This window comes from Protopterus annectens, chromosome 10.part0, assembly GCF_019279795.1.
Source record: "Protopterus annectens isolate FY-2018-M chromosome 10.part0, PAN1.0, whole genome shotgun sequence".
In the NCBI taxonomy this organism is placed as follows: Eukaryota; Metazoa; Chordata; order Ceratodontiformes; family Protopteridae; genus Protopterus; species Protopterus annectens.
In genome coordinates, this window is record NC_056744.1 from 1,572,621,449 (window position 1) to 1,572,642,546 (window position 21,098).

At 38.8% G+C, this 21,098-nt stretch overlaps 1 protein-coding gene across 1 annotated transcript; it reads left to right on the forward strand.

The window, feature by feature from the left end:
- Window positions 1–1,605: 1,605 nt before the first annotated feature.
- On the forward strand, window positions 1,606–18,275 carry LOC122813745 (apoptosis-associated speck-like protein containing a CARD). The gene is made up of 3 exons (XM_044086218.1): window positions 1,606–2,049; window positions 9,326–9,394; window positions 14,416–18,275. The coding sequence occupies exons 1-3, from the start codon at window positions 1,770–1,772 to the stop codon at window positions 14,673–14,675; spliced, it is 609 nt and encodes a 202-aa protein (XP_043942153.1). The 5' UTR covers window positions 1,606–1,769; the 3' UTR covers window positions 14,676–18,275.
- Window positions 18,276–21,098: the final 2,823 nt, after the last annotated feature.

Consider the following 21,098-nt stretch of genomic DNA (forward strand, 5'->3'; position numbering starts at 1 on the left):
ATGCTAACCATTACACCACTGCACTTATGAGTTGTAGAAGACATACTTGTTAAGTACTCAAACAGCTACTTGTAAAGGATCTTTACAAATATTTTGTTATTGTACATATATTCCAGATAGATTTATAATTTTCACAGTCCTTTGAGGAAGGGACTTTATGGAGAGAGCGGATAATGGGAGATATGGAGGATACTTTGCACCTAATACAATGTATTTACCTCTCAACAACTTTGCTCAAGAATTCTACACAAAACCAAAAGTAATCAGGGTACAAAGATCAAAAATCAGTATCGTTTTTTTAAATATTGCTCTAATTCACAAATAAAGTTAATAGAATTACTGACTTTGCATCAACCTACATTTTTTAACTTAAATATGAAACTCTAATGACTGGTATAACTAACTTAATGTAATCCTCAGTGATTTACCAGAAAATCAAACATTTTGTGGGGAAAGGGCAAAAATAAGAGGTAAAATCAGGGACATCCTGGGAAATTAGGGATGGTTGAAAAGTGCTTTATGCATTCATCTCAGTTATCAGAGGAATAGTAAATAATGTGGGAAGAAATAGCCAGGGGATTGTTATGGCTAGGCTTATATAGGCCCTAGGGCTGATAGCCTAGTACCAACCTATGAACCTATGAACCTATAATCAGAATTGTGCAATGTTCAAAATTTTGCCTTGTAATTTTGGTTTGTTATTGAGAAAAGTTGTGGTTTCCAGGCAAATCGTGGATTGAATCACTAATTAATGACAGACATCAAACCTTTCACTCTAGCAACTTGCTAAGTTTATAAGAGCAATGTTTAAAATGTGCTCCTGATTTTCAGCCATGGCTCCCAATTATTTTTTACTTTGTCCGGATTTCTTGCACTAAGCAGTTGAGAGGTATGATTTATCTATTTATTTTCTGAATAAGAAGTATGAAACTCTAACATCTGCTATTCTTGACTGATGATATAACTCATATAGGTTTGGAGCTTTTCTCCCAGGGCTAGGGTTATCACCTGTCCCACTTTGCGAGGGACAGTCCCTCTTTGGACGTCCTGCAAAAATATTGTAAAAATGGCAAATGTCCTGAGATTTTAGGACAAAATTATTTCCTATATTTTATGCAATAGTTGCATAAAACAATTATTCTGTATCTGAAACACATAAACATTATAAAAAAAACAGAATAAGCAACTAAAATGCTACAAGAATAAGCTTTTATTTAGGCAAAAAAGTGAAGTTATGTCCTTTGTACTGGCCGTGGGTATGTTTCAGCCTGCAAAATCTGACATTTGTACCACAAATGTCCCACTTTGGGTATTTGAAAAGGTGGCAACCCTACCCAGGGCCTGCGGTGAAAATGGACATTTACCCAGCCGGACTTTCCCAGTAATCGAATGTCAGTCCATACATACGTACATACACACACACACACACACACACACACATACATACATAGGTAAATAAATACAGTATTGTTTGAAGCAGAAATCTTTTTTCAGCCTCTTCCTTTTATGCGGTTTCCTAGAGGTGGCAGCACTGGTTACTCTTTTACAAGGCGGATAATTTGTGAAACGACTCCACACTGTGGATCTATACATATATACATACATTACATGTACACATAAATGACAGTATTATTTGAAGGGGAAATCTGATTTTCCAGCCTCTTCCTTTTATGCGGTTTCCTAGAGGTGGCAGCACTGCTTACTCTCTTACAAGGCGGGCAAGTTGTGAAAGGACTTCACACTCAGCATCGGTACCTGCCTGAGCCAAAATGGGAAAGACGGTCAGGGATTTGTTGCTGGACATTCTGGAGGAGTTGACAGGTGCGCAACTGAAGAGGTTTAAGAGCAAACTGAATGAAGTGCAGTTGAAACCTGGATGTAAGAACATCCCAAAGGGCAAGCTGGAGAAAGCGGACACAGATGACCTTACTGATATGCTGATCGAGTACTACACCGATGGTTATGCCCCCGAGGTGGTCCATACTGTGTTGGAAGAAATCAACATGAAAAATCTCGCCCTTCAACTGTTCGAATCAGTCGGGCGGCCAGGTGAGCCGGGAAGGGTCCCTCAAACAATTGCCCTCTTTTCTGGACTTATTTTTAAAGTCTGGTACATTCTTTTGAGTGCGCCCATCTGCCCAGAAATATTTTTTATTTGCATTAAGGAACTATCCGTGCCACGTGGCGAAGACAAGAACCAGACATTTCGGGGGGGGGGGGGGGGGCGGTTAAAACGTTTCAGTAAGCTTTAATGTATCGCTATTTCTTACTTTCTGTTTCGCTTTCTAGTTCCGGGCTTACATTTATGTAAGTTGGACTGTTGTACACCCGAATGGTGTATCCAGGATCGAGTGTACTTAAAAGCACCCACAAGGGATGTTGTAAGCCCCAGGAGTAATGTGTGCGTCTTAATTATCATTAACTTAATGTCACAAAAAGGTTCGTGTTTTGTTTTTTTTTTGTCTGTTTCCCCCTCCAGCTGCGCCTGATCTAAAGTCGTGAAGTAGCTAGTTACAGGGGAAAACTGACTTACCCCAATACTCTACGGTTGCCACATTTTCAAATGCCCAATGTGTAGGACTTTTTTATTTATTTATTTATTTTTGGAAACATGAGATTTTGCAGGACAAAATATACCCATGACCAGTGCAAAGAACAGAACTTCCCGATTTGGCCAAAATAAAAGTTTATTCTTTGTAGCATTTGAATTATTTGCACTATTGCATATAACATTTAGCTGTTCCAGATACAAAATAACTGTTTTATGCAACTGTTAAAGAGAACTAAGGAAATAATTTTGTCCTAAAAATCTCAGGACATTTGCCATTATTATTTTTCCCCCTTAGGACACAAATTGCCTAAAGAGGGACTGTCCCTTGCAAAGAGGGACAGGTGGTAACCCTACAACATTCCCATGCTAGAGTAACAGCTTTGCACACCTCACAGCTGGACATGTTTCAGTTATCTCAGCATGCAAAATATTTCTTTCTGCACAAGGGCTGAGTGGCTTTGCTAATCCTGTCAATGTAAAATGCACACTGCATTACTTAGTGTGGCCTTTTTCCAGCCGCATTCCTACATCCAGAAAGAAAACAGCATTTACCTGCTGCATATTGTGCAAAAGTGAGTCTTATATAATAATGATGGGACAAGAGGTGCAGTTTGGCATTTTTATATGTAGAGGATATTTAATAGTTGTGGGGAGGAGGTATCTTGGTCATGTTTGACAGGGCAGTGTGATTATGGGTTGAAGAGTATACCTGAAACATCAGAGGGGTGACAAAGTAAGCATCCTTAAGACTGCTTTCTTGGTGGTGTGGGGGTATTACTGTAGACTTGGCAGGATGTGGAACAGCAGCCTGTTCTTAGCACCTTAAACTGGAAGGACACTGCTGGAGACATTCCTGAGGGCATCAATGCACATAGTGTTATCATGAGTAAACAATGTTTTATAGCAAGACAGAGTGAACATTAAGAATCTCCTCCCCAGCCATCATTTCATTTCTCATTGATTACTACTGCCCACTGTAATTAGGAGGGCAGGCACAATTCATTCTAGCATGGTTGGGATTTCCACATAGTATACATTAAATTGTTTCGTTTATTTGCTGTTGGGAAGTTGCCATAAGGGTTCAGGTGCTTATATCAAAGACAGGGTTTGGTTCTGACCCCAGGTTAGTGGCTAAGCTTAGAATGGCACTTCAAGGTAATTAGCCTCGTATTCATATATGAACTTTTGTAGTACAAACTGTGCAGTTCCATTCTCACCTTTAAGGGGGGGGGGGTTATACTTAAAAGCTTGTATAGCTCAGTAAGTGCAGCATCAAACTTTTAATCTGAGGGCCCAGGGCTCAAATCCCTGTTCAGGGAGGAACTTCTTTAGGAGGTGGGTTTGGCATAATGGTTAAGGTCTTCATTTCACAGACACAGAGTACAGGGTTTGGTTCTGACCCCAGGTTAGTGGCTAAGCTTGGAATGGCACTTCAAGGTAATTAGCCTCGTATTCATATATGAACTTTTGTAGTACAAACTGTGCAGTTTTTTTTGTTTTTGTTTTTTGTTTTTTGTTTTGCAAGAGGACCAGAATTTTTTGGGGGGTGTGTGTATATCCAATTACCTCTTTCCTCTCTGCGTGAGTTTGGGACGGAAAGTGTATTGTTCATCCTTGAGTGTGTTCATGCAGTTTGTTCTCTGTCCCAATATTTGCTATTATTGGCTACTTACCTTACTGCCTTCATCCTATCAGTGTTTATGGCTCACTCCCATCTCCTTGGACAGCATATAATCCTAACCGAATCCTATGGTCTTGTTCCACCTTTGAAAAAAATTCTTACTGTACTGTCAGAGTCAAACACACTGATTTTATTTCTGGGCAGGCAGAATTGTCACTGTAGCAGTCAGGCTTATTCTTATTAGAATTCCCCTTTAAAATGCTTGATACATTTTAATCCATATAGTAAATATAGTAGGCTTAGAGGTAGTGATGGTAAGGGGAAAGTGTTGGTCTTGTTCAATATATGCTGCTCTCCTGTTTAATATGTTGTAGTCTCTTATTTCTACATACATTGTATACCTTTTGCGGTTTTGCTGCAATGAATGCTTCATTGATTAAACTACAGTGATGCACTCTTTGCCTTTGATAGTACATAAGTTACAGTGATACATGCTGTGCCTTTGCTAGCACAAACAACTCGTACTAATATTCCAATTAGAAAATGCTATTCTTAGTAGCTACAAATTATTCCTTAAAGATGACTGCATCAGATGGCACCCATTCAGGTGCTTATTTTAAAAATGTAGATATATAAATTAGGAACATTCTGAAGGTGATAGCTCGTCACACAAATTATGAGAAATCAGCTTTTCTTATGAGGATAATTGGTGATCCTTAATAATGAAGGAATACTTTTTTCACTGAGAGGATGGAAAACTCCTAGAACAGACTGTCTGACGTGGTGGTGGTGTTTTTTGGTCAGGGGAAGTGATTCAGAGCTAACAGGGATATATGAAACAAGGAAATGAGCAGAAGTGAGGGCAGTGGGCAACTTATTGGGCTAAATGTAACATTCAGATGTACTATGCAAACTGTGGGAGGTTTCCACCATTCTTTGTTTATTTGTATGCTTTAATGTCATGAAAACAGAACATTTAATTGCAGACTTTTCAACCATTATTCAAATGAGCTTGAACAAAAGGACACAGGAGGGAAATTGGGGGCCACTTTTCATGCAATTTTGATGAAAAGGAATTCCCTCTAACTTGCACTTAGCATTAATTCTATTCTCCACTGTGTTACAAATAAACTCAGCTTAAACTTCTTCATTTATAATGAGAATGTGATGTGTACCACCCCTTCCCCAAATGTGCCCTTCAGGCAGACAGGTAAGGTATGGGTGTCTAGTTTGCTAACCCTGCCTACATACGGCAAAAGCACAGATAGATTTTATTTATTTATTTATTGCCTTACCACTGGCTTCAGATCCCCCTGCTTCCCCCTGAGCTTACTCTTTCTTGCTACCATTCTTTGGGGGGACACCACAGCTATACCATCACCAGGTGTGTCCCATCCCTCTCAATGAGTTCATCTTATGACCTGTTTATTCTATGGGCTACACATCCCCCCATCCACCATCACCAGGTAGATTCCATCCCTCAGAATGATAATGACCTGTTCATCCTATGGACTATGCATCCCCCATATGCCATTGCCAGTTGTGTTCCATCCCTCAGAATAAGAATGACCTGTTCATCTTTTGGACTATGCATCCCCCATATGCCATTATCAGTTGGGTTCCATCCCTCAGAATGAGAATGACCTGTTCATCTTATGGACTATGCATCCCTCATATGCCATCGCCAGGTGAGTCTCATCCCTCCACATAAGAATATCCTCTTCATTTTATGGGATGTGCATCTCCCTTTCATGCTCATGAGATGAGCAGGGAAGCCAGGGGCATCATACTACAACTGAGATGTCTTTTTTACTAACCCCCCCTTCTGTCATGCTAATATACTACTTTAGGTTGAGTAGGCTATGAGGTGTGGTCTGAGGGTGTGCATACCTTCAGTAAGTAGAGTGATCACACCTACTCAACCCTTACAGTACACAGAGACAGGTGACTTCTGAGAGCCCTAAACTCCACCAAGTTTTCAATGAGAGGTCAGTCCTCCATGCTTTCTTTCCCCAAGATACACATGCTCATCCTTTCCTCTCTGTGCTAGTACCCAAGAAAGTTATTGATCTTGGGGTGTTTGAACCATAGTCTGGAGCTTATCCCTGTGTGCTACCTGCACAGTGGATGTAGTTCTCTCATAACACAGAAGCAGCAGAACATGTTTTGTAAAGAAGTAACTTGACCACAAGGGCTAACCCGCTGCTTAGCTACAAAGCAGTTAAATATGTGGGGTGTCACCTCTGCTTCCTTTTATGTTATAAACTGCCACTCCAGGCTAAGACACCCATTAGAGTAGATCCAGTAGTCAGAGATCTGGGAACATATGTAGACAGTAATTAGGACTTTGACCAACATCTGGCCAGGGTAATAAAAAAAACATTCTATATTTCCCAACTTATAAGTAAGGACATAGCATCCAGGTCCAAAGAAGTGATAGTGCCACTTTATTCATCCTTTATCAGACCCATCATTGAGTATATTGCACCATTCGACATTAACCTAACAGATATATATACCACATTTGGAATGCCCAAAAAGTTTTGTTACCAAGATAATCCAGGTTATAACCACATTGTCTTATATGGATTTCTTTAAAGCTCTTTCTCTACACTCTGTTTCCTATAGGTTACTGAGAGGCAATCTATGCCTGGCATACAAGGCACCCACAAATCCAACTGTGACAGACCTTTTGCATATCCACAAAATGAACAGCATCAGAACCACTAGATCCAAGGATTTAAATTTTGCTTGTGATATAAACAAGACATGTTGGAAAGAAAGATATGTGTCTCAGAAGATCCCCATGCTCTGGAACAGGCTCACCATCTATGTGAAGCAGAGTCCATCCCTAACCCTATTTAAGCATGACCTTGACCAATGGATGAGAAATCAGAAATTCACCCCAGGTCCATCCCCCATGTCTCTGATAGACAGAGACAAATATTAATGACCAAACAAAAATATCCCCACACATATGTAACTTCTAGAAAAGTCATAACTAACATACTCCCCTCCTAATAAATGCTCATGACACATAGGGACTCATTTGGACTGGATTGCATGGCTAGGTTTATAAATGAGGAATAATAAATTGCTCTGAAAAACTGCCAAGACAAAGAAAAATAGAGCAATTCCACCAAGACATGATTCCACTATGTTCACACAAACAAAGTTTATTAGAACACACCTCCTTGTAGAAATAAAACCATAAGTGCTGTTATCACCACAAATGCATTTTCGTCTCTTAAAGACTTCCTCAGATGAAACAGAAGTAGAAATGCATACCTTTTACAATTCGTCCCTTAAATACCCTATACTTAATTAGTGCTGTTACCTAATTGGTGCATTTTCTTAATATAATTACATATACCTAATAAATATCCCTCCCTATAAAACCTTTTAAAATAGTTTTAAACACATACATAAATATCTGCAAAAAACATTCTCTAACCTCTTTCATTTCATATATATGTAAATATAAATACAAAAATATAACTATAAATATAAATATATACTTATTTAATACATACTAAAACCTTTTAAAACAATCTGATCTCACATAAAACTCTGGACAATAGCACCATCTTGTAGATATTTATGTATGTTTTTAAAACTATTTTAAAAGGCTTTAAAGGGAGGGATATTGATTAAGTATATGTAATTATATTGAGAAAATGCACCAATTAGGTAACAGCACTAATTAAGTATAGGGTATTTAAGGGAAGAATTATAATAGGTATGCATTTCTATTTCTATTTCATCTGAGGAAGTCTTTAAGAGATGAAAATGCATTTGTGGTGATAACAGCATTTATGGTTTTATTTCTACAAGGAGGTGTGTCCTAATAAACTTTGTTCGTGTGAACATAGTGGAGTCGTGCCTTGGTGGAATTGCTCTATTTTTCTTTGTCTAGGTTTATAAAGGCCCTGGTGGTCATTAGCCCAGTATATACATATGAACCTATGAAATATTAGTGTGATTAATGGGTCTATATTAGAATCTTGAAGTTATGGAACATCGAATATCATATGGTCGACACCATATAATCGAAGTTCCGTAATTTAAAAAAAAAAAAAATTAAACAAGAAAAACTTACCCTGATGGGTTAAAGCAGGGGGTCAAGCTCCCCTGCACCCCCACACCCCCGCTACTTAAATATACCAACTCCGAGACTGCACTACATTGAAGTAAACGGAAATCTCCCCTTATGGAGATTTCTGTTTAAACGTTCGATGTTCTGCGCTTTTGCTAATCTCGTGTCAACAGTATCAGATCTGATATTGTCAGACTTCGAGATTCTAATATAGACCCGGATTAATGAGATCTCAAAAAGTATCAAAATGTGTCACCACTTTCTGAAGCAAGAGTAAGTAACAAACCCTTGAAGATGGGTGTAAAATACCATTTTCATGCAAAACGTATGTTGTTTTTGCAGTTAGTTTTGTTAAGAATGACCCCCTGTAAATTTAATTAGAGCTACAAATCCGTCCATGGCACCATGAATAGGCTACTGTATTTCCAAGTTAAACACATCAGTAGGAATTTCTGATTTCGTAGAATGAAAACTTGTCAAATAAAATTCTTTAGATTGACAGTTAATATACATGAGGATGCAGTAATGAAACCAAAATGTAAGCAAGAAGCTTCTCTTTTAAGGAAGTAAGTTGTTTTGCTTACTCAAAGTACTTTGTAGGAATATATAAGTACAACCCAATGCCTACCATGACATAATTTTGTGGATGTGGCTGTAGAGAAAAACTGAGTAAACAGTGAAACTATAAAATCAGGCAACACAATATAATCTTTATTTTATTTAGTTTTTGTAAAATTGCTTGCAACTTTAACATGAGAAGTATAACTGGAATTAAATTAACTGTAAAATACACATGCTTCAGAAAGCAACCAATGCACTTTAAGTTTGCTCTATACACTGCAACCCTACCACTGTCATAAGTCTGTTTTACTAAAGCTGGACACTGTCTGAATGCCTAGTGATAGATGGAGTCAGATAGGGTCAGTCTGTACACTGAAATAATTAGGAAGATGGAAGAACAGACAGTTAGGAAAAAGGCCATACAGGGTGCATGAAGAGGTGTTGTTTTTCACAAATGTGATCCAGAAGCCACTAATCATTTCATTTTGTTTTTCAGAACCTGAAGGACAAGCAGCTGCTTCCTCTTCCAGTGAAGCACAGAGCACTGCTGTGGAACAAGATGAAGGTGAGCAGTAGAATAGCTGGAAAATATTGAACAGCTGCATTGTGGATAGCTGTGGGTTCCACATTCCTCCAAGACTTGCTTATGCCATTATACATGCTTGTTGTGGTTTCTCAGTGTTGGCAGAGATTTCTATGGCACCTGCTACTATAGATCTCAGCTTCTTTGCTCAGGAATTGGTGGCAAAACTAAAAGTAAGGGGGGGGGGGGTTAAAGTCCCAAAATCAGGGGCAATTTCTAAATATTACTGTAGTTCATATAAATGTTAATAGAAGAGTATGTTTTATTAGTATGTACAACATTTGCGTTGTTTACTAACTGTAATACTCAGTGATTTACCAGAAAATCAATAATTTAATGAGGGATGGCAAAAATATGAGGCAAAATCTGGGACATTCTGCAAATCAAGAAGATTTGAAAGGTATGTCTGCCACCTGAGAGTGACTGAATCATCCCTTCTTTACTGTATATTCTCTTTTGGAGCTCTGCAGTGGTTAAGTGTACCTCTACACTGCAGTGCTTCCTTTGCTTATCCACATTCACTTGGACACCTTTTCCTCCTCTCCAGAACTATAGACATGTAACAGTGACACTTGACAGAGTTGGATGACATGTCAGCAGTGTAAACATTTATGTTGCTCTGGGAATTCCCCATTCTTAGGGAATCCCTCCCCCTCCCCACACACACACACACACACACACACACACACACACACACACACACACACACACACACACACTTCACCAAGTAATGGCCTCTGAGCCTTATATCTAACTCCAGCAATGTGAATCAGCTTTGTGGTACCTGGGACCTTTCCTCTTTCATGTCCTCTAAATCTTTGCAATAGTGTTATGTTTCAGCCAACTGTGATTCTGGTGCAGTGGGCCAGATCTATTCAGCAGGGCCCTTCACAAGTAGTCCTGTAATCACAAGGTGCTGAAACACACCTGTACCTACTGCAGCTTTCAGCAGTGCCGTCATGTAAGGATCCCTGACAGAAGATCAAATGTTCACAAGAGCAAACACTGAAACACAGGACCCATTTCACCAAAAACCCAGAAACATGAATGCAATGCCAGGATCATAAAAGTTTCACCTCCCACACCCCTTGCTAATTATATATACAAACTCTGAGATTGCACAACAGTGGGGAAGGGGAAAAAAAAACACTCTCCACTGTACCATGATCCCGCACAGTGACGGCCCATACTGTTCATGTTTCCAGGTTTCAACATTCTCTGTTGAGAACTTTCAGTCTTCTGTCAGGGACCCCTGTAAGCACATGGTACTGAAACACACCGGTACCTACTGAGGCTTTCAGCAGTGCCCTTCACATGTGGCACTGCAGGCAGATGGTAGAGAAACACACCTGTACCTACGGAATCTTTCAGCAGTGGCCTTTTTATGTGGTACTATAATCAGATGGTAGAAAAACACACCTGTACCTACTGAAGCTTTCAGCAGTGCCCTTCACATGTGGCACTGTAGGCAGATGGTACAGAAACACACCTGTATCTACTGAAGCTTTCAGCAGTGCCCCTCACATGCGGTACTGTAAGCAGGGGGTAGAGAAACACACCTGTACCCACTGAAGCATTCAACAGTGCCCTTTGTATGAGAAGCTGCCCATCATGTGTTACTAGGATACACCTTCTATACAAACTGAACCCTTCATGCTTGTGCAGCATGTAGTACTGAGGCACACCTAGTGTACTTACTTAACCCTTCAGCAATGCTCTGTGTACATGGTACTGTGACACACTTTGTGTAGTTACTGAACCTTTCAGCAGTGCCATTTGTATATGGTACTTTGACACACATTGTGTATTTACTGAAACTTTCAGCAGTGCCATTTGTACATGGTATTGTGACACATTGTACATGGTATTGTGACACACTTTGTGTATTTACTGAACCCTTCATCAGTGTTCTTTCTACAAGGTACTGTGATGTACTTTTGTCTATTTACTGAACAATTTAGCAGTGCAATTTGTATGTGGTAATGCCCTGCATGTGGGCCTAGGGAACACCCTTCATACCTGCTGGATCCTTCACTGCTGTCCATTGTATGTGATACTTGGACACACGTTGTGCAACTGCTGAGGCCGTTAGCAGTGTCCAGTGTATTGGTAGTGGGATACATCTGTATCTGATGAACCCTTCCACCATGCCATTAGTGTGTGTTATTGCCCAGCATATGGTACTGGGACACACTTTCTGTACTTAGCGAACCCTTTATTAGTACATGGAACTGCTAACATGTGGTACTGGGACATGCCTTGTGTACCTAGTGAACCCTTTGCTGGTACATGGAACTATCCAGTATGTGGTACTGGGACACACTTTCTGCACTTATTGAACCCTTTATTGTTACATGGAGCTGCCAGCATGTGGTACTTGGATACATGTTATGTACCTAGAGAACCCTTCATTGGTACATGATACAACACAGCATGTGGTACTGATCATGCCTTCCATGCATTCTGCCTTTCTCCAGCAGGATTGTACTACTGCTAACCTTGAGTTTAAGTATGCTTCATCTCTGTAGTACCAGGACCCCTGTACTGTTATGTCTGTTTTGTTGCCTGTGACTGGTGCAGTGTAACCCAGCCCTGTAATGTTGAGATGCATCCACTTCCTGCACTGATAACCTTTAAGTGGTCCTTAAGGTAGTCACTTTGTAATTCAGCAACAAGGCAACATGTTCCCCATCTCCTCTTCCGTACCTATAGAACTCTTAGCAGAAGTGCCCCTTTTCTCTTGATTGTGACAGTGTGACCCCAACATAGTAGTAATGCAGCCTACATTCCAGACTTGCTTAATGGCACCCTGTCACTGTGACTTTGCACAATGGTACTGAGACCCCCACCCATCTCTCCTCTCATGCCTCTAGAATTCCCACAGAAATGTCTTGTCTCTGCTGCCTGTAATGGTCACAGAGTAAACCATCGTAGTGATACTGCAGCACCCCCTGCTACAGTATTTCCAACAGCCATTTACAATGATCCAACTCTTTAAGTGCTTAACTCCTAAAGGGAGTACTCTGTCAGTATTGTTTTTGCCATAGTTTAATCTAGAACATTGGTTTTGAGTAGCCTAAACTTTTATATCTTGCAAATCTCTACAAAGGTACTATGTCATTGCACCCTGTGACACTCAAAGTGTGAGGTCAGTAAAAATATGATAGTGTGACTCTCCCCTTTTTCACACCCCACTGCGCTGTCATTACTATCTGTGACTCTTGGTGTGTGTGCTGTAAGTGCAGCGGCAGGCCATATACCTTGAACCCTATTTAAAATTATAGAATTATCCCTGACTTTGGCAACATGACCATCTCTGAAGTAACAGTGTGTGCTGTGGGTCAGTATGCTGGGATCCACATCTGGGACCACATTAGCAGCACTTTGTCAAAACTAAGGTATTGAGAACTACATCAGAATATTGCTATGGTAAGTAACTTAGCAGGATTTCTACCTTTTGCCACTTATAGTAACCAGTGGGGTCCTCGCCAAGGTAGCTATACCCACAACAGAATAAAACTGCTAAGGGTAAAACTCCTGTTGATAAAGCAGTCCTTATTCCTTATCTAATGTACGTGTTGCCACTAATAACAAAACTGTCTAACATGATGCAAATAAAGTAAAGCTAAGCCAGGTGTGCCATTTTGTTATCAGCTCTCACAAAAAGAGCGTCATCGCCTTACCTTGGAGAAGGCACACTACCTTTATACCCACCTTAAGGTAAAACAAGTAGTTGCCTCTCTTGTTTTCATGCCTGCTGCAATAAAGTCATTGTTATGTCCATTGCAGGTCACTTCACTGTAAAAACTATTTGTGGACTTACACTCTTCCTCATCCTCGCCCCTTGTAGTCATTTCTTGATGGACAAGGAATGTTATTTATTAGAAGACGAATGTAATTTAATCCCATGTTTTAATGTCTTTCATATTACATTTTTTGTTTTCATTTTGTACTTCCTTTCATGAAACAAGTTATGAATGATAAAGGGTCATTAGTTCAGCCTACCTATCTGTAAAATAAGTGCTTGTAACAAACATGAGTCTCTCAGAGTTAGGGATCTTGGAATAGTAATTGTTTCTTCACCTGCATAGCACTCTGGTAGTCATATGCTGTCATGTCAGACTCTCACATTTCAAGTCCCTGAGAGGCCCTCCATGGATATAGATATAACTTTTTTTGTTTGTTTGTAATTTTTATTGTTATTGACTGCTGACCATCAGATCCTCTGTTGATCTATCAGTCCATTCATTCTCAGCGGGGGGGGGGTGATGACCTAGAGTGATCATCATTGAAGCAGCCTTTAGTCGAGATTCGAAACTTTTTTCTATTTTCTTTCCAGCCCTGTCCACATGTGCACATGGCTAGGTGCTCAGGAGGGACATGTAATGGGCTGTCCAAAGAAGGTATTTCCCCACTTCTGCAATGGGCATTTCCACCAAGCAGCTTCTTACCTTCTTTTAATGCACTACAATTCACAACACTGTGTTCTGTTTTATCACCTTAGTTTACAGCCACTGAATTGGCCTGTGTAAGCAGTGGACATTGTGGTACTGGGTAGGTAAGATGTCAGGTTCTGGGATGCCTCTGCGCAGTATTGACTGATGAATGTTTGATTTTCTTCTCCCTTAAGAGGCAGAACACATATTGATGCCCAACATGTACTCACATTTAAGGTCTACAGCCAACAAAACAGGCATGAATATCTCCTCTGGGAGTCAATGTGCAGCAGACATTACTGTAACCCATCCACCTATGAAGGAGTGCTGCTAGTGGATGATTGGCACTGCCCCCACTAGCCAGTTTTCTAATGCCCTCTCTGCAGTCCCAAACTCACATCATTGACAGGTAGACTGGGTTGTTGCATGATGTTGCTGCAATACCACTGACACGTTACGTCAGACAGCAAACAAAGCAACATGCCCCAGGGTAGCCATCTGCATTTTCGATATGTCTGTCTGTCTGTATAGTACTGAGATACTAATGAGGGCTGTTTTTCTTCACAGGTATCCATTTTGTTGATAAGTACAAAGCAGAGATTATCCAGCGGGTGACAGTTCCTGACTCTATTCTGGACATCCTGCAGTCCGAAGGTTTGCTTGGAGATGAGGCTTATGACCAAATACGTTCTAAATTCACCAATCAGGAAAAAATGCGAGAGTTGTATGTAAAAAGTCGTGGTTGGGGCAAGTCTGACAAAGACAAGTTCTATAAAGCACTAAGAAAAGAGCAGCCATTTCTTGTCAAGGATCTGGGAGAAAAATGAATTTTGTTATCTTTCTACGGTATGACGGGTTAATTTTATACTTTTTACATTGCTTGAAAAGGACACAATTTTAAGAGTCAATACTGGATATTCCTTTTAAAACTACTGTCAGGAGTTAAGGAAAAAAATAGCTTCTGCATGACTGCATTACTCAGTACTGATTCATCATACACTAAATTGAATGTAAGTTTCCACATAACTAAAATTATTAATTTTGACTTTGTTTGTATGGTGAAAGCTGAAAATCATATTTTTCCAATTATATAAGAGTTTCCTCCTGGATGTATAATTTATTAAATTCCCACATGTTAATATTTAAAAACAAATTGTACAACAGAGGGCCAGTACAGCTGAGCTTCCAGATTTATCTGTTTCTTTTAACACCACTGACACTAGTACCTTTTATTAGACTCAACACATCAAATCCTTAGCGTCATAAAAAATTTTTAATTAGAAGCAACAAAATTAATGATTTCTCAAGATAAGAATGACTTGGAATCATGCAGAAGAGAGCTTATTAAAACACACAAGCTTTCATGCCAAAAGTGTTTCTGGGAACCAAACACAGCGGACTTTATTAAAACACATGCAAGCAATCGCACCAAATACATTTTGTTTGCATCTGACATAAAAGCCTGTTTATGTAAAAAATTCTTCTGATTGTTTTCTGGAAGCATTTTTGGTGTGAAAGCTTGTATATGTTTTCATGAAGTGCCTTCAAAGTGCATTTGGTGGCAAAGGTTGTATAATTAAAAAAAAAGTTTCTTCTGCTTGGTTCATGGAATTGCATTTTGTGTAAAAGCTTGTATTAATAACATTTCTTCTGCATGGCTCTTGGTCATTCTTTTCTTGAAGATCTTTTATTAGATCTTTTTAAAGATTGAATTATATTTCTAGCCCTCTGCTTTCAGTACCCATAGTGCTTTGCTGAAATGTATTTTGTTTTGGGTACAGAAGGTTGTCCAACAGTGCATACTGTCAGTTGTTTGGTCCATTATTTTAACAGTGTTTATGCATTTGGTTGTGAAGTTTCTTTGGTGCTCATATCAGTTTTACAATGCATGCATAAAAGAAAATGCCTTCATTGAAAGGACTGTGGGTTGAATCCCATGATGCACTTCTCACATTATGGATGCATTACTATCGAAAATACTAATGTTGGACAGAAGGAGAAATAGATTTTGGCATTACTTCTTAAGTTGAGAAGTATATTTGTTTACAAAGAAGAAAATCAAATTAGCAGCCTGGCCCTTACTAAAAACACCTTTGAACTCAACAGATTATATGCGGTTTAGTGCTAATTTTACCCAGGAAAGCAGACAGAATCATGCCTGCACAGTTCCCCTCCATTACCTAGTTTACTAGGTGTTATACTAGCCTCAGGTGAGTTTTACTTTTCTCATTGTAAGTACATTAGTAGTTTCTTCTTGCAGATTAACAAACTAGATTGCTGGCTATATTGCTCTCATCTAATTTGCTTGCCAGTGAAAATGTATTTCGTACTACATGCAGAATTAAAGTGTAGAACATATATGTACATGTACTATGTGATATACTTTCAAATCCACATTTATACACTTCTTTAGTTATTCATTTTAGTCTGGTAGCCATCTGCACTCTCAGATCTGAGTATATGTTACTGCTAGAATTACTAGTCTTTTTGCATTTTTTTGACTTAGTTTAATAATTCTCAGGAAAGACTCTTGTAAGCCTCAAAACTGCAGTCATCCAGAGCAGCCCTAGAAATTACTCATCTGTCATCAAGTAGGGCCACCCTCACTAAAATCTTATCAACAAATAAAATGAATACCTTACCATGACTTGCATATATCAAAATTACATAACAGCCATCAGCCATGGTATACATAAAGATAACCAAAATCATTAGGCTGTTCACAAAATCAAGTAAGTGAATGTTCACAATTTCTGACACTGGATGTCCAACTTGTTTTTACTCATCCGATTGGATTGTCCACAATCTCTGTTGCTTGTTGCCATTGTGCTATTCTCACTGGAAGTATTTGGGAAAGTCTCCTGTTCAGAAGACTATTTCATTGCTTTCAGTCCAGCCTAAGCCCCTCTCTGATCAAAACTGCAGTCATAACTGAATCTTCACACCCCTCTTTAGTGGGTACAAGAACTCAAAAATCTTCATTTAATTGGACTCCACTGTACTGTCTAATGACCCATAAGACATCCTGTGCATCTACAAGAGTCTTAAAACCTATAGAAAAGATATACATCAGGATACAAAAGAAGAAATTTGCATCTTTTTAGTATACGTTTCTGTATACATTCAGGAAGTGGTGTCTTTCTTTCATCTTTGAGCATACATACAGTAAAAATGTCCTTTCTTTCATATCTGAGTACAGTAATTATTTTAATGAAAATATGTTTACTTCTCATTTTATAGTCTTGACCAGGTCACCACTATGTTGTTAGAATTTGTTCCTTAATTTTGTGTCGATAATTAACTAGGACATGCTTGGTTTAACCTGATACAACTTTTGCACCAGTTACAGACCACCAGTGAAACCTTTCAATTTTGATTTGCTTGTTTGTTACGCATATTATTCCAAGTCACCAGCTTGTGTTGCATTTAGGTTATACAGTCTAAAATCTTTATCCTTCTCCGGTGTGCTAGTTTTACAGATATTTTTCCTAAGGGGTGTATCATCCTGGTCAACTTGTTTGTCTTTTAGCAGCTCAGGCTTCATCCTTAAATCATGGAATCGCTGTTTTCTTCCTGTAATTGTTCATTAGACATTGCATGTGTGACTTCGTGCAAAAGAAGCTGGTGACTTGGATCGCCTTTCGCAACAGTCAAATCAAGGTGAAAGGGCTCACTGTTCATTTGTACCTGGTACAGGGGTTGCAATGGGCAAAGCCAGACATATGTTCAAAGCCCCAACTGTTGGTCTTTGTTTTAGTCAAAGGGTCAGCTGTTATCACTATCCAGATAATTTAATAAGGGGTAAAAACTTTCTGTATAATCTTCAGATTTCTGTTCAACTTCAGCTACTTTCACACCAAGTCAGTCTTAACTCTTAACGTCTTCCTAGAGCTAGACATTGCATAGTATTTACTTTGAAACTACAGAAGAAAAAAATCATGGAATACTCTGGGAGGACAAACTAAGTTCTGCTGCAAGAAAAGCTTGTTTATTGGTTAAATTTTAAAAACTTTTTTCTAGAATTGCATTATATATGTGTGCCCAAGTGTCATGTTTTGTTCTCATCTTCTTATTGTAAATGGGACCTATTTCCCTGCTGGTTTTTGTGAAGATGCAGGGTACGGGTAGCAACATCAGGTTATTAATTCTTGATACTGACATTTCTTTGGCCAGTCATAAATATATGTACTTTTTGATGAATTGATTGTACTTTTATATTGCAAAGAAATATTTTATGCAGCTGTTGTAATCTGATTTTCTATGACTTGCTTTTAACTGTATACCTCTTAATTGGTTTATTTTAACTTTTCAAGTTTTTTAAATAAAATCCCACATGATGTGCATGTTTTTATTACAATTTATGTGTTTTGTTTATTTTATTTTCATTTGTGTGCGATCTTGCCCACCTGTAGTGACCTTTTATATTGCAAAAAATATTTTCAGCAACTGTTGTAATCTGATTTTCTATGACTTGCTTTTAATTGTAAACCTCTTAATTGGTTTATTTTAACTTTTCAAGTTTTTTTTAATAAAATCCCACATGATGTGCCTGTTTTTATTACAATCTGTGTGTTTTATTTTATTTTCATTTATGTGTGATCTTGCCCACCTGTAGTGCACCCCCATATACTGTATCAATCCAGATTTATTAGTGGCACTCCCATCCATCGCTTAAAGTGTTTTGGTATGTTCTGAAGTAAGTGTAAGTAGCAAACGTCTGGAATTGGATATAACGTCCTTACCATATACAATACCACATTATATAGTTTAGGGTTGAAAAGGTATATTATTTTTGCATTTGTTTTGCTGATAACTATCCCCCCTGAAATTTTCCTTACATGTGAAAATTCGTACAATGACATAATGAAAGACTGAATCCAAAATACCTCATTACTTAAACAAATGTGTAAGCTGTTATATTCCCACGCTAAACACATCAGTAGCAGCTCCTTACTTCCTAACATGACAAATTATCAACTAGGTCTTGCAGATGTAACACCTCACACTGAAAATTAACAAGTGTAATGATGTGGTAGTGAAATCACCATGTAAGTAAGAAATTGCTCTTCTAAAGAAGTATGGAGATGAGAAGTATGGAGTATGTTTTGCTTACCCACAGTACTTTGCAGTTGCATGAAAAATCAGTACCCCATGCCTACCATGATGTCATTTTGTAGGTGTGGTTATACAAAAAACAGAGCAAACAGTGGAACAAAAAAATCAAAGAACACACTATGATCTTCTTTTATTACAAAATCACATACAACTTTAATATGAGAAATTAAGTTATTTGAAAAAATAAAGGTGATTCTGAAAGTGGCAAATGCACTTTAAATTCCCTCAACACTCTTCCAACTGGTTTAATTTTTATGAATTAAAGTTAATTAAAGTCATGTCTGTCTGTCCCCTTCTACTTTTTACAGATGTACTAATATCATGGCTTACAACAATACCTTTGATGTCAGTTCCTCAGGTTTTGGAATCATTTGAGTTGCTTTAAAGGTAGAAAAAGATTGTTGGATTTAGTAGAAATTCTCCTTTGTCTTACAGAAGAGTCAGGGAAGAGGGTTTGTTACTTGACAGAAAACTGTAGGGACATAAAAGTGAGTTGTTCCTGGGTAGTATACAGTAAAAATGCACGTTACCCTATGTCAGTGCATTTCAACATTCCACATTGGCGTGCATGCAACAGATGGCCATGTTATCGGGCATCTAACAGTTACTGACTCAATGGCAAGATAAGGCTTGGACTCAGTTGTATCTGTGTGTGTGTTTTGTGATAATCTGTGGACCAAAGAATGAATCCCAAGGTTGGCCAAAAATGGTCATAGGAGGGCAGCACTTATAACAGTGGGCAATGCTAGAAGAAAGTAGGGTATCAGGTGATGACACAGGGATGGATTATGGTAGATGATACAGTGTGGAGGTGTTTCAGACAGCCAGTAACAGCACAGATCAAGAAGGTTAAAAATGACCGCCTGTCACTCTTTCAAAAGAATATGTGGATTTCAATGGATACAGTTAGAGCTTAAAATGAACTGTTGTGCCTTTCTTTTGGTAGACGTAGTGCTGTAATAAGGACATGCTACTGTCAGAAGTGTAGCTCATTGGACATGCTGTGGTCAGAAGTGCAGCTCATTGGACATACTATGGTCAGAAGTGGAGTTCATTGGATTTGCTATGGTCAGAAGTGGACCTCATTGGACATGCTACAGTCAGAAGTGGAGCTCACTGGACATGCTATAGTCAGAAGTGGAGCTCATTTTACATGCTATGGTCAGAAGTGGAGCTGACTGGACATGCTATAGTCAGACGTGGAGCTCATTTGACATGCTATGGTCAGACATGGAGCTCATTTGACATGCTATGGTCAGAAGTGGAGCTCATTTGACATGCTATGGTCAGAAGTGGAGCTCATTGGACATACTATGGTCAGAAGTGGAGTTCATTGGATTTGCTATGGTCAGAAGTGGAGCTTATTTCAGTTTATGCCTTTTTAATGCTAACTTTGTTTCTTAATGAAGCAAATGTATTTTGCCTGTTAATCAGTTTCGTCAGGAATGTCTTGGTGTGATCACTGATGAAGTGTCTCTGACAAAGTGCAAAAGAAGTACAGCCTGGCACTCACTCCTCTTCTGGCCACAGTACCCCATATCTACATAAAAGTTGCCACGTCTTTAATCTGAATTCTTTACTTTCCACTAACTTCATTCTACTTTGAACACGGCTAAAAAGAAAGCAGAATCACTAAAAACTGCTTTTTTAGTAAAACAAACAGAGTGAGCTTGTGTGTGTGTGTCACACACACACACACACACACACACACACACACACACACACACACACACACAATATTTTGTTTTCAGAGCTCAGCTCTACTTACATATTCCTATTTTTTTTATATTTCCTGCCCCCACAAAAAGCTTACACACAGCACACTTATAAAAATTGCACTGTTCTTGTGCCCACAGTTTAGACTCCTTAGCACTAAAACACTCCTTTTGTCTGGTGTTCATAGGTACTTTATTTACTGTCTTAGTGCTAGAGGTCCCTGTCTGTTACTAAGAAGTAAACCTCATTTTCCAGTCTGTTCTCTTCCATCTAAATCAATGTATTCAATTGTATCTTTTGTTGGTGCAAAGCAGCTCACAGCTTGATAGAATGTCTCCCTCCAACCACATACTTTACATGCCCATCAGCTTCAATCCAGTCTTTCTGTATGTTTCTGTTGTATCAGTATTTGTCACTTA

Coding starts and splice junctions, on each gene's coding strand:
- LOC122813745 (XM_044086218.1), top strand. CDS start 1,770: ATGGGAAAGACGGTCAGGGATTTGTTGCTGGACATTCTGGAGGAGTTG. Junction 2,050..9,325: donor CGAATCAGTCGGGCGGCCAG/GTGAGCCGGGAA, acceptor TTTGTTTTTCAG/AACCTGAAGGACAAGCAGCT. Junction 9,395..14,415: donor TGCTGTGGAACAAGATGAAG/GTGAGCAGTAGA, acceptor TTTTCTTCACAG/GTATCCATTTTGTTGATAAG.